Here is a 12,126-nt window from a genome sequence, read left to right as displayed (position 1 = left end):
CCTAAGGCTCCTGACGTCGGCCATCACAGCCTTTGCTCGTTCCGTGGAGACCACGGAGATGGATACCTGCCAGCAGGATGTGCTGGCATTAATGTGTACCACACAATTTGAGATCAACAATCTCCGGAGGGAAACATAAGACCTGCCCTCAATCCCAAATTTGCTGGCTTGTGTAAAGCCCCAGCTGCGGAGACGGACGCGCTGCTATTTGGGAAAGATTTCAATAAAAAACTGAAGGAGATGCAGGAAGCATCAAAAACCTTTGGCCTAATGAGGGCAGGCCCCGGGACGAGCAAACCAAGACCTCCGATACCCAAGCGGCAGCACCCCACGGCATCCACCAGTCGACGTCCGCAATATGGGACTGGTGAACGCTTGGGGTCCGCACATTATCCCCAAAGATCTTTTTTTAGATCAGGGCCCGCAGCGGACCCTCTGGAAAATGCGCCTCCCCCCAACATCGCCAGCACGTCAGAACAAAATCTTCAGGAAAATGAAGAAACAGAATCGCCAATAACCATGGAGGTAGGTGGGTCTGGTCCCTACCAGCATATAGAGAATAAGGGTGCTTTATTAACAGGGGGGAATTACACTTGTTTAAAGAAGCATGGGGTATGGTCACGAGTGACAAGTATATACTCAACAGCATTAGAGGATATAAAATACAATTCATGTCAGAAAAAACGCCGCCAGTTCAACAATGGCCCCAAAGGGTATTTCTCCCTCCGTCAAAGAGAAACGTGAGGGACAAGCTGAACTGATGAGACTTATCACAAAGGGAGTCATCGAAAAGACCAAACATGAACCTTTGGAATTTGTATCGAATATATTCACTAAAACCAAAAAAGATGGTGGCTGTCGCATCATCATTGACTTAACATCACTAAACAAATTTGTTAAGTATATACATTTCAAAATGGAGACATATGTTACTGCCAAACAACTGAATTCCAAAGGACACTTCATGGCAAGCATTTATCTTAAAGATGCTTATTATCTAGTACCCATATACAAGGATCATCGCAGATACCTAAAATTTATCTGGATGGTACAAAGCATTGCCCTATGGGCGAACTTCAGCCCAAGATTATTCACCAAAATATTGAACCCAGCCATGGCAATACTAAGAAAACAAAAACATATTGTCATGGCATATCTGGAGGATATTCTGATAGTAGGGAAAACGATGGAATTGGCTGTGGCAGCAGTATCAGCTACAAAACAGCTCCTCGAAACTCTGGGGTTCGTCCTACATCCAGATAAATCTAAGTTGAAGCCATCCACTATCATGGACTACCTGGGCTTCACAATTAACTCAGTCCATATGACTGTTACCTTGCCAAAGGCAAAAATGGTTGAATTAGCACAATCATGCAACAAATTAATGGTCAACGAGCGACCAACTATTCGACAAGTAGCAAGAGTAATTGGGGAAATGGTAGCAGCATTTCCGGCTACACAATTCGGACCTTTGCACTATCAAAAAATTTACAGAGAGCAAAGGTACGGGCAATAAAACGACATACAGGTCACTATGATCGTGTCATGAACTTACCCACTGAAGCAATATCAGAGCTACAGTGGTGGGCAGAAAACGTTTGGCATAGTTTCAGCCCTATCTTTATCACTAACCCTACTTTAGTTATTCAAACAGATGCCAGTGCTCAAGGCTGGGGAGCGATTAACTCCATATCCAGCACAAGTGGTAGATGGACTAACCTAGAGTCATCATTACTACTTACACTGGGCATTAACTATCTAGAGATGTTGGGCGCCTTTTATGGTTTAAAAGCATATGTATCTAATATGCAGCACTTGCATGTTCGGTTACAAATTGATAAATACTACGGTGATGGCTTATATTAACCATATGGGTGGCATAAAATCATTATCATGCGACAAATTGGTCAACATGATTTGGCAATGGTGTGTCGAAAGACATATTTGGCTATCAGCTACTTACCTACCAGGTAAGCTAAACACCCATGCCATGAGAAAATTAAACGCCTGGGTTGCAAGTTTGAACAGACCTAACCTGGAACTGGGATTGTCCAAACAAACCATCACCACCATGTCGGCATCCCTTCGAACATCCACCAAGAGGCAGTACTTAACCAGCATCAAAAAAGGGAGAAGTACTGCCAGGAAACAGGGACAACATACGCAACAGCTACAGCCACCAACATACTGGAGTTCCTGGCCATCTACACCACGATGTAGGGATCAGCTACAGTGCCATCAACACAGCGCAGAGTGCTCTTTCTGCTTATCTCAAACCAGCGCCAGGACAACAGGCGATGGGATCCCATCCACTGGCGGTAAAACTAATGAAGGGCATTTACAATATCAAGCCCTAAGCCCAGGTATACCCATATTTGGGATATCAGTGTGGTCCTGACATATCTCAGGGAATGGCCACCAGCCAGATCCCCCGGCCTCGAGCAAGCTACACTAAAGACGCTCATGTTGATGGCACTTGTATCCGCTCAGAGGGTCCAGTCACTACACCTATTGCGACTGGACAACATGATCACAGCTCCAGACCAGATCTGTCGTTATCCAGCGACTGGTCAAACAGAGCAGACCAGGAACACCTAATCCAGTCGTGGCTTACCCACCAGAACCACGGTTATGTGCCATGACCCACCTACTATCCTACATAGACACAACCAGAATATTCGAGGGAGATGAAAAGCCTTGTGGGTCAGTCACAAAAACCTTATGGTGGGGTACGAGCCAAACCATTGCGAGATGGCTCAAGCAGGTGCTAGAAACTGCTGGGATAAACACTAACATGTACAAATTTTATTCCACCAGGGCAGCATCCATGTCGACGGCTAAAGAATGGACATGCCTATAGACCACATCCTGGCTACAGCAGGATGGTGGGAAGGGAAAAGACCGTTCAGAAATTTTATAATAAGCCGTTGGCAAAACCTGGTTTATTTGCAGTAAAGATTTACGAACTGCAAATATTTAATTTAAGGCCAGGGGAGCAACTTAATTCTTTGTTGTTATTGTTTAAAAAATACCATTGTGTTTTTCTACAAATAGACTCATTGGTTCATTACGATAACACTTCCTCCCTCAAGAACTTCGGCAGTGAGTGAAATGAAACTGTTACACGGTTTGAAATCACAGAGCTTTGAAATCTTCACGTAGTCACTCACGTGACTCCGAAGTAAAATAGTAAGATTAAACGAGAACTTACCAGTTTGAAGTTTGATCTGTATTTTATGAGGAGTTACGATGAGGGTATTACGTGCCCTCCGCTCCCACCCTCATAATATGGATCAAACTAATAAATTGATGTCTCCTTATCTTTACTATGTTTACTTCAAAATAACTGTGTCTATCTGTGATTCCACACCGCTGCTTGGAAGTATGCCGCGCCTGCGCACTGAGCGGGTTCTTCACGTAATACCCTCATCGTAACTCCTCATAAAATACAGATCAAACTTCAAACTGGTAAGTTCTCGTTTAATCTTACTATTTTATGTGATAGGCCAACACAAAGTGGCGCATAATTGTGAAGTGGAAGGAAAATGATACATGGTTTTCACATTTTTTTACAAATAAAAAACTGAAAAGTGTGGCGTGCAAAAGTATTCAGCCCCCCATGAGTCAACACTTTGTAGAACCACCTTTCGCTGCAATTACAGCTGCAAGTCTTTTGGGGTATGTCTCTACCAGCTTTGCACATCTAGAGACTGAAATGTTTGCCCATTCTTCTTTGCAAAATAGCTCAAGCTCAGTCAGATTGGATGGAGAGCATCTGTGAACAGCAATTTTCAAGTCTTGCCAGAGATTCTCAATTGGATTTAGGTCTGGACTTTGACTGGGCCATTCTAACCCATGAATATGCTTTGATCTAAACCATTCCATTGTAGCTCTGGCTGTATGTTTAGGGTCGTTGTCCTGCTGGAAGGTGAACCTCCGCCCCAGTCTCACGACTTTTGCAGACTCTAACAGGTTTTCTTCCAAGATTGCCCTGTATTTGGCTCCATCCATCTTCCCAGCAACTCTGACCAGCTTCCCTGTCCCTGCTGAAGAAAAGCATCCCCACAGCATGATGCTGCCACCACCATGTTTCACAGTGGGGATGGTGTGTTCAGGGTGATGTGCAGTGTTAGTTTTCCGCCACACATAGCGTTTTGCATTTAGGCCAAAAACTTCAATTTTACTTCGGAGTCACATGAGTGACTACGTGAAGAAGCCCACTAGGACGCATGCGTGTCATATCGCTACACGCATTGCAACGAGTCACAGCGGGGGGAGGACGTCCCCCATAAGCAGGAGAAGGAAAAGCCGTCAAACGACAGGTAAGCGACTACGTTTTTCCCAACTTGTTTTACAGGGGAAAAATGGACAGAGTAACCAGGAAGAAAGCTGCAAAGAAGCTGCAGGGGCAGAACCGTGGAGTAGCGGACAACCAGCAGCAACAGCAGCAGCCGAGGGCACAGGAACTTCCCGTAGAGGAATCAGCTGTGCCCGACTTCACTCCCGCACCGGCAAAATCCACTCCTCGGCCGGGCGGGAAAGTGAAGCAAAAGACGCATAACATCATAGACTCCGATGAGTCGGACTTTGAGCAGCCGCGAGCGGCCAGTACCCGTGAGTACCGGGACCGGTTTGAGCGGCTGCAGGGAAACGAGCAGCCAGCAGCGGCCAGTGCCACAGAGCATGGGAGCCGGTTTGACTGGCTGCAGGACGAAGAACAACCCCGAGCGACCAGTGCCCGTGAGCACCGGGGTCGGTTGGAGCGGTTGCAGTATAAGGAGCAGCCGGGAGCGGCCAGTGCCCGGGAGCACGGGAGCCGGTTGGACCGGCTGCAGGAATTGGAGCAGCCGCGAGCGGCCGGTGCCCGTGAGCACCGAGGCCGGTTGGAGCGGTTGCTCGAGGAGATCCTCCTAAGTGGCAGGCTTCGGGAGGTGGAGGCTAGCCACAGTGGGCAATCTATAAGTCCCACAGCGGTACCCCGTGAGGGGCTGCACAATGCCTCTTACTCCTCGGAGAAGAGCTTGGAGGACCAAAGCTGGGCTGACCCTGAACACGGCACAGAACCTCATACCCCCTGAAAACTTGGGGAAAAAGAAAACTTACTGAACGCGAGGGAGAAAGTGCCCAGCACCTACCAGTTGCCGTGGCAGTGCACATGTGCAGGGCGGCCGAAGATGTGCTGGCCGTGGTTGTGCGCATGTGCAGGGGGAGGATGTGCTGGCCGTAGCAGTGCACATGTGCAAGGTGGCCGGCCGTGCCGGCGGGTGAGAAGCGTGCGGAGAGTGAAGACCCGGCGGAGACAGAGAGTGACAGAGACAGAGAGAGATAGAGAGGGGGGCCCCGCTCAGAGTTGAATGGCAGGTGTCCTGCCTTGGCCGGAGGCCCCCTAGATTTTGAGGCCCTAGGCTTCAACCTAAGAAGCCTAGTGGTAAATCCGGCCCTGTCCTTGACCTATTATCCTGCCACAACTGCGTAGTTGGAAGTACTGATCTGTGTCCACTTTATCATCACACCTGTCTGCCACTCACCTCCACTGGCCAAACCTTCAGTTACCTCATTCCAAGGATTCTGGTAACCTTCAGTTACCTCACCTCAAGGAGCGATCAACCAGTCTTCACTAAGAACCCCCAACTAAATATTTTGACAACTTAGAAACATAGAAACATAGAAAATAGGTGCAGGAGTGGGTCCTTCGAGCCATTCAATATGCCATTCATGGCTGATCATCCAGAATCAGTATCCTGTTCCTGCTTTCCCCCCAAATCCCTTGATTCCATTACCCCTAAGAGCTATATCTAACTCTCTGTTGAATACATCCAGTGAATAGTGAATGAGATGCTTGGAATTGCACAACAATAATGTATTATTTGATTTCCTGTAAATGATTCTGTACGCTTAAACTGAGAATGAACCGTCCTTTAATTTTTTTTTGTATTAATACTGTTATAAACATGATTTTGAAGTAGAATATAATTTACTTAATATCTCTATTTGCAATGGTTACTCTTTCTTTCTTTCTTTTCTAGGGTCTATTTCTTAACTTTCTTCTTTAACTCCTTTTCTATGGGCTTTCTTTTCCCAACACTTTCCTGCACCTTCACGACTCTTTCTCACTTTCCTTACTTCTTTTATTTCTATCTTTTTTAAAGCTCAAAAAATGAAGGGGTACAACAAATGTAAAGAGATATATGTGGTGTGTATTACTGTAACATTGTACTTCTAATAAAAATTAAAAAAAAACAAAAAAACAATGGTTACTGTACATTTAGTAATAAATTGTAAGTTTGCTGCACAAAGGCCAACATTTATTGTCATTTCCAATTGCCAGACCAGAAATATGACAGTGGGAAAAGAGTGTGCAGACACTTGCCGACTTACGTAGCAGACGGCGTCAACTCACGCTTTGATAAACAATTCCTAGCGGGTGGTTCCGTTTCCTGAATGACCTGTGTTGTTGATGGTGAGGCTTCCCGTCAGTGTCAGAGCTACAAACCCTTGCCTGGGCTCGCTGCTCTACCAGTTTCTGCCACTGTGGGGCGATGGCAGAAGGAGGAGGAGGCAGCTGGTGAGAGGGGAGAGAGCCCCACAGTGACCGAGTGTATCCTGTCAGCGGCGGCCTGAAGAACGCACTTTGGGCCTGGAGCTACAACGTGAGCCACAAGAACAGCAGCGGCAACTGGACTACACAGCATCTGGTGAAGATGGGCTCGCTGATGAAGACCAGCAGTATTGGCACCAAGTTTTAAGGTGAAAATTGTTTCAGGGCACTAATTGCTGGAGCAACTCAGCAGACTGAATCAGTCTGAAGTAGGGTCCTGACCTGAAATGTCACGTATCCAAGTTCTCCAGAGATGCTGCCTGACCTGCTGAGTTACTCCAGAACTTTATGTTGTTTTATGTATTAACCAGCATCTGAACTTCTTCGTTACTACCTAGTGTTAAGGTGATTCCGACTTGCATAAAATCTGACTTATGCAAGGGGTAACGGAACATAATGAAATACAAAGCGATTTATCTGCATGTCACGCAATGAGAGGTAATATCTTGATGTTCATCCTGTTGATTAGCGAGAATCTTATCCTTCCTAACTGCCCCTGAATTGAATATTTGTCAGCCCATTTCTGAGGGGACTTAAGACGCAAACACATTTCCTGCAACTATTTGTGGGCCAGGTAGCATTAGAACAGATTTACTTCCATTGAGGACTATAGTCACCAACAGACTATCGACCGATGCCTACTACAAACCCATCGACTCCCACAGTAATCTGAGCCACACCTCCTCCCACCTCTCTCAATTTCTCCATCTCTGTCGCAGCTGCTTGCAAGGCTTTCAATACATGGACATCCAACGTCCACTTTCTTTAGATGGGTCCCCTACCTGCATCTCCCCTGTGTCCCATAGTTCTGTACTCTTAGAAACATGGAAACATAGAAAATAGGTGCAGGAATAAGCCATTCGGCCCATTGGGCCAGCACCGCCATTCAATATGATCATGGCTGAGCATCCAAAATTAGTATCCCGTTCCTGCTTTCTCCCTATATCCCTTGATTGCATTAGCCCGAAAAACTAAATCTAACTCTCTCTTGAATACGCTCACTCCCCTTCCACCCAGACAGAACAAGGATAGAGTTTGCTGGTCTTTAACTTTCACCCCACTAGCCTCCAAATCCAACACACCATTCTCCAACGTTTCTGCTAATTCTATGTGATCCCACCATCAGTCACATTTCCCCATCTCCACCCCGCTCCACTTTGACAGAGACTGCTCCTTCTGCAACTGCTTGGTTCACTCATCCCTTCCCACTGAGCCTGTAACTTTCCTCCATATAGAATTCAACAACACACATCAGAATCAATACTTTCCATTTACGTTAATTGAAAATGGTTTGCTGTGAGGGGAAAGGTCGAGACTTACTTTATTGTTAGATGGAGGAGAATCTTTGAAACCATTGCTATCACAGTCAATGTCAATAGGCCTGCCAAGGCATAGATAGTCCACACTGTAAATAAACACAGTGATGGTCAATGGAGATCGGTGACATTGAACGAGACAGATTTGTTCAGCAGCAGAGAGGTACTGACCTGGCATGTTCTGGTTTGGTTGGCTGGGACTCGCTGTGATGAAGTAGAGAATCTTTGAAGACCGTGCCACATTGGTCCCAGAGCCCACCTTCTCGATTAACACGTCAGACATATTTAGATCGTTCTTGTTCACTGGAGGCTGCGTTTGGGGCTCGTCTTTAATGGCTGCGGAAATGGCAAGTTAGCAGAAGGCAAATTGCACAACATTCAAGCGCATTAAACATTCTTTTTAAATATTTCCTTGAATGACTACATGTAGTAAACAACTTCAAAGTCTTCCCTTCTTTCATCTTGAGGTCTAATTTGTCAGTAGGTTGGAATTTAAAGCAAATCCATTTCCCTAACAACCCTTTCAACTACTTCGGGCATTAGCCTTCAGCTATTCTTCATAATTCTAAAGCAATTTAAGAAGGGCTGAATGGAATGTTAAGGGCTCCAGTGCCAAAGGTTCAAGACTTCACTAAAACCAAAAAGCAAAACTCCTAACCACTACAAAAAGTATATATTCTTCTATGCCTTGCCTATTAAAGTGTCTGTCTAAATACCTCTTAAACATCTGAGTATCTGAGTCCAGCATCATCTCTGACAATCCCTTTTACAACTCACATTAAACCTATACCCTCTAGTTTTATGATACTCCTACCATGGAAAACATTTGACAATCTATACTATCTATGTCTCTAATAATCGTATATACTTCAGTCAGGTCACCCCTCATCTTCCATTACTCCAGGGCTCCAGTCTGTGCTGGTAGTGTATAGGAATGGCTCATACTTCAGAGTCAGCTTTCACTTTGACTTCCAGAATTGGCTATGCTTACATACCACATGGATGAGGGAGTGCGCCTTCATACCATGTACGCTCAGTGCATTTTGTGGTGTGATCAGGACCTGAATCCATCCCTTCCATAGACACAAAATGCTGGATTAACTCATTAACTGGAGGTAGAATCTCTTGAGAGAAGGAATGGGTGACGTTTCGGGTCTCGACCCTTCTTCAGACTGATGTTGACTCTCCTAGGAGCAGAATTATGCCATTCAGCCAATCGTCTACTCTGCCATTCAATCCTCCCTCCTAACCCCATTCACCTGGCTTCTCCCCGTAACCCCTGACGCCTGTATTAATCAAGAATCTATCTATCTCTGCCTTAAAAATATACATTGACTTGGGCTCCAACAGCCTTCTGTGGCAAAGAATTCCACAGATTCACCACCATCAGCCTGCTGCATCTCCTGGTTGCTAACTATTTTAAACCCATTCCCATTTCCACACCGACCTTTCTGTCCTAGGAATTTTCCATTGCTAGAGTGAGGCCACATGCAAAGTAGCACACCTTATTCTTGGGCAGCTTACAATCTAATGTTATGAACATTGCATTCTCCAATTTTAGCTAACAAACACACCCCTCTTAAACCCCCCCCCCCCCCCCCCTTCCCCTCTCTTCCTTGCGTCCTGCCTCTATGTTTTCAAGAGACAATTAGATTTAGCTCTTAGGGTTAACATAATCAAGGGATATATGGAGAAAACAGGAACAGGGTACTGATTTTGGATGATCAGCCATGAGCATATTGCTGGCTGGAAGGGCCGATGGACCTACACCTATTTTCTTTGTTACTATCTCTTTATGTGCACACATTTCTTTCTTTCACCATCCCCCACCCTCTTCTACTTATGTTCCTTCCCCTTTAGATTGTTCTCTTTCATCTCCTTATCTCACACTTTGTGTCTTTTCATTTCTGTTCAACAACCTGCCACCTTGGAGCGGCATTGTGGCACAGTGGTAATGTTGCTGCTTACAGCGCCAGAGACCTGGGATCGATCCTGACCACGGGTGCGATCTGTGTGAAGTTTGTATGTTCTCCCTGTGACCACGTAGGTTTCTCCGGGTGCTCTGGATTCATCCCCCATTCTAAAGACATGCAGGTTTGTAAGTTAATTGGTTTCTGTAATTATCCCCAGTGTGTTGCATGGAACTAGTGTATGGGTGATTGCTGGTCAGCTCGGACTCAGTGGCCTGGTTCCACTGTATCGATGAACTAAAGTAAACTAATCAACCCCTCCCCTACTCCTGTATTCACCTATTACCTCACAAACTCTGTTCTGACTCCACCTCCCTTCCATCTTTCCCCTCCATTATTACAATCAGTACTGACCCAAAACGTCGCCTATCCATGTTCTCCAGAGATGCTGCCTGAACCACAGAGTTACTCCTGCACTTTATGTTCCTTTTTGTGCTCACACATGATGTGGAAAGCTCAGTGAAGAAAAGAACGTATGCCCTCATACTTTGTGTTGGTTCAGTTAGAAGAGGAGCACCTTAGGACAGGTGAGTCCCCAGTGTCATTTGTCAAGCTCAAACCACCCACAGTGTAACTCTAGGGGTCCCTCTATGCAGGGATTCTCCCCCTCTACATTGGGGACCTGGGGTGGAGGGTATTGCACCGAGGTGTTCCCTGCAACCTGTTTCTCTCGCGGTTCACAGACTCGCCAGCCGCCTGCCACTTTTGCGGGCTGGAAGAGTCTGTGTACCACATGTACATGGAGTGCGTGAGGCTGCAGCCACTGTTTGAATATCTAAAGGGGCTGCTTCTTGACTTCTGGCTGCATTTTTCACCCACCATCCTCATCTTTGGACACCCTGTGCGTAGGGGAGAGGGTAGGGCTGAAGATGTCCTGGTTGGGTTGCTCCTGGGCCTGGCCAAGCTGGCCATCCGCGAGTCACGGCGCCAGACGGTGGAGGGCTCTACCCGAGCCAGCTGCCTGCCCCTTTTCCAGGGTTACGTCCGTGCCCGGGTGCGGATTGGAAAGGGAATACGCCCTGTCTGCGGACACCCTGAGGGAGTTCCGGGACTGCTGGGCTCCGCAGGGTGTTGAATGTATCCTCAATAAGGATTGTATCATAGGTGTATAGTAGTTTATTACATGTTTGTATTGTATTATGGTGGTGGGTTCTGGCTTGTTTTATTGTAGTGTAATATTATTTTTTTAATAATTGAATAAATTTATATTAAAATTTTAAAAAAAAGAAAAACAAAAAAAAAAACAGTGTAACTCTACCAGTAGAGCATCCCTTTAGCCAGGGTGCGGAGGGCAAGGAGCACCGCCACTCCACCTAGGGTCCCAGAGGGGGCGGAGCGGCTCTGCTATCAGTGACTGGAGGACTGGCCATGGGATCTAGGGAGTGGGTAGGGCTGAAGATGTCCTGGTTGGATTGCTCCTAGGCCTGGCCAAGCTGGCCATCCGCGAGTCATGGCACCAGGCGGAAGAGGCTTGTGCTTGCCCCTTTACTGGGGTTACAACCACGCCCGGGTGGTGTTGGAGAGGGACAGAGTTGTATAGTAGTTATTTAGTATATTTGTAAGGATTGAGAATTTAGTGTCTAGATAATGTGGTGATTGTGTACTGTGGTGGTGGGTGTGTTACCACAGTTACCACGGTTTGGTTTTTGTATCATGATCGTAATTAAATAAATTATTTTTGATACAAAACAAAGTGTAACTCTAGCTTAGAACTTAGAACTGTTAGGATCACAGTGCATTGTACAGTGCACGGCGATGTACGTTGGTGTTAAGAGGTAGGGTGTCAGGTAAACAACATGTTGGGTATTCGGTGCTAATTTACTTGCAAGTCCTCTTCATTTAAGAAGGCTTTAGTTTGGATACAGCATGGGACTGGTATTGGCAGCTGGGATCCAGTGTATCCCTGGAGGAGTTTGGAGAATTGAGGAGCAGGCTAAAAAAGGAAATCCAGAGGGCAAAAAGGGGCAGGAGATAGCTCTAGTAGATATCACGAAGGAAAATCCAAAGAGATTTTATGTACATTAAGGGAAAAAGGGTAACCAGAGAGAGAATAGGGCCACTTAGAAACCAAAGCGGGCACTTCTGTGTGGAGCCATAGGAGATGAACTAGGTCCTCAGTGAGTAATTATCTTCTGTTGTTACAGTGGAGAAAGCGATGAAGACCAGAATACTTGGGGCAGTCGATGGAAGTATCATGAGAGCAGTCAGTGTTACTGTCGAGGAGGTGCTGAATGTCCTAACT

The 12,126-nt window shown here is 46.1% G+C and overlaps 1 protein-coding gene across 1 annotated transcript in view; it reads right to left on the bottom strand.

Moving 5' to 3' along the window:
• Positions 1 to 12,126, bottom strand: part of kremen1 (kringle containing transmembrane protein 1) — a 261,287-nt gene that overhangs the window by 67,374 nt on the left and 181,787 nt on the right. Inside the window, 2 exon segments of the mRNA XM_033043091.1 lie at positions 7,919 to 8,003; positions 8,086 to 8,250. Coding sequence (XP_032898982.1) covers positions 7,919 to 8,003; positions 8,086 to 8,250 — 250 coding nt within the window.

The sequence above is a fragment of the Amblyraja radiata genome, chromosome 25 (genome assembly GCF_010909765.2).
Source record: "Amblyraja radiata isolate CabotCenter1 chromosome 25, sAmbRad1.1.pri, whole genome shotgun sequence".
NCBI classification, from domain to species: Eukaryota; Metazoa; Chordata; class Chondrichthyes; order Rajiformes; family Rajidae; genus Amblyraja; species Amblyraja radiata.
Note: the sequence above shows the minus strand (reverse complement) of the source record. Positions and strands in the feature narration are given on the sequence as shown.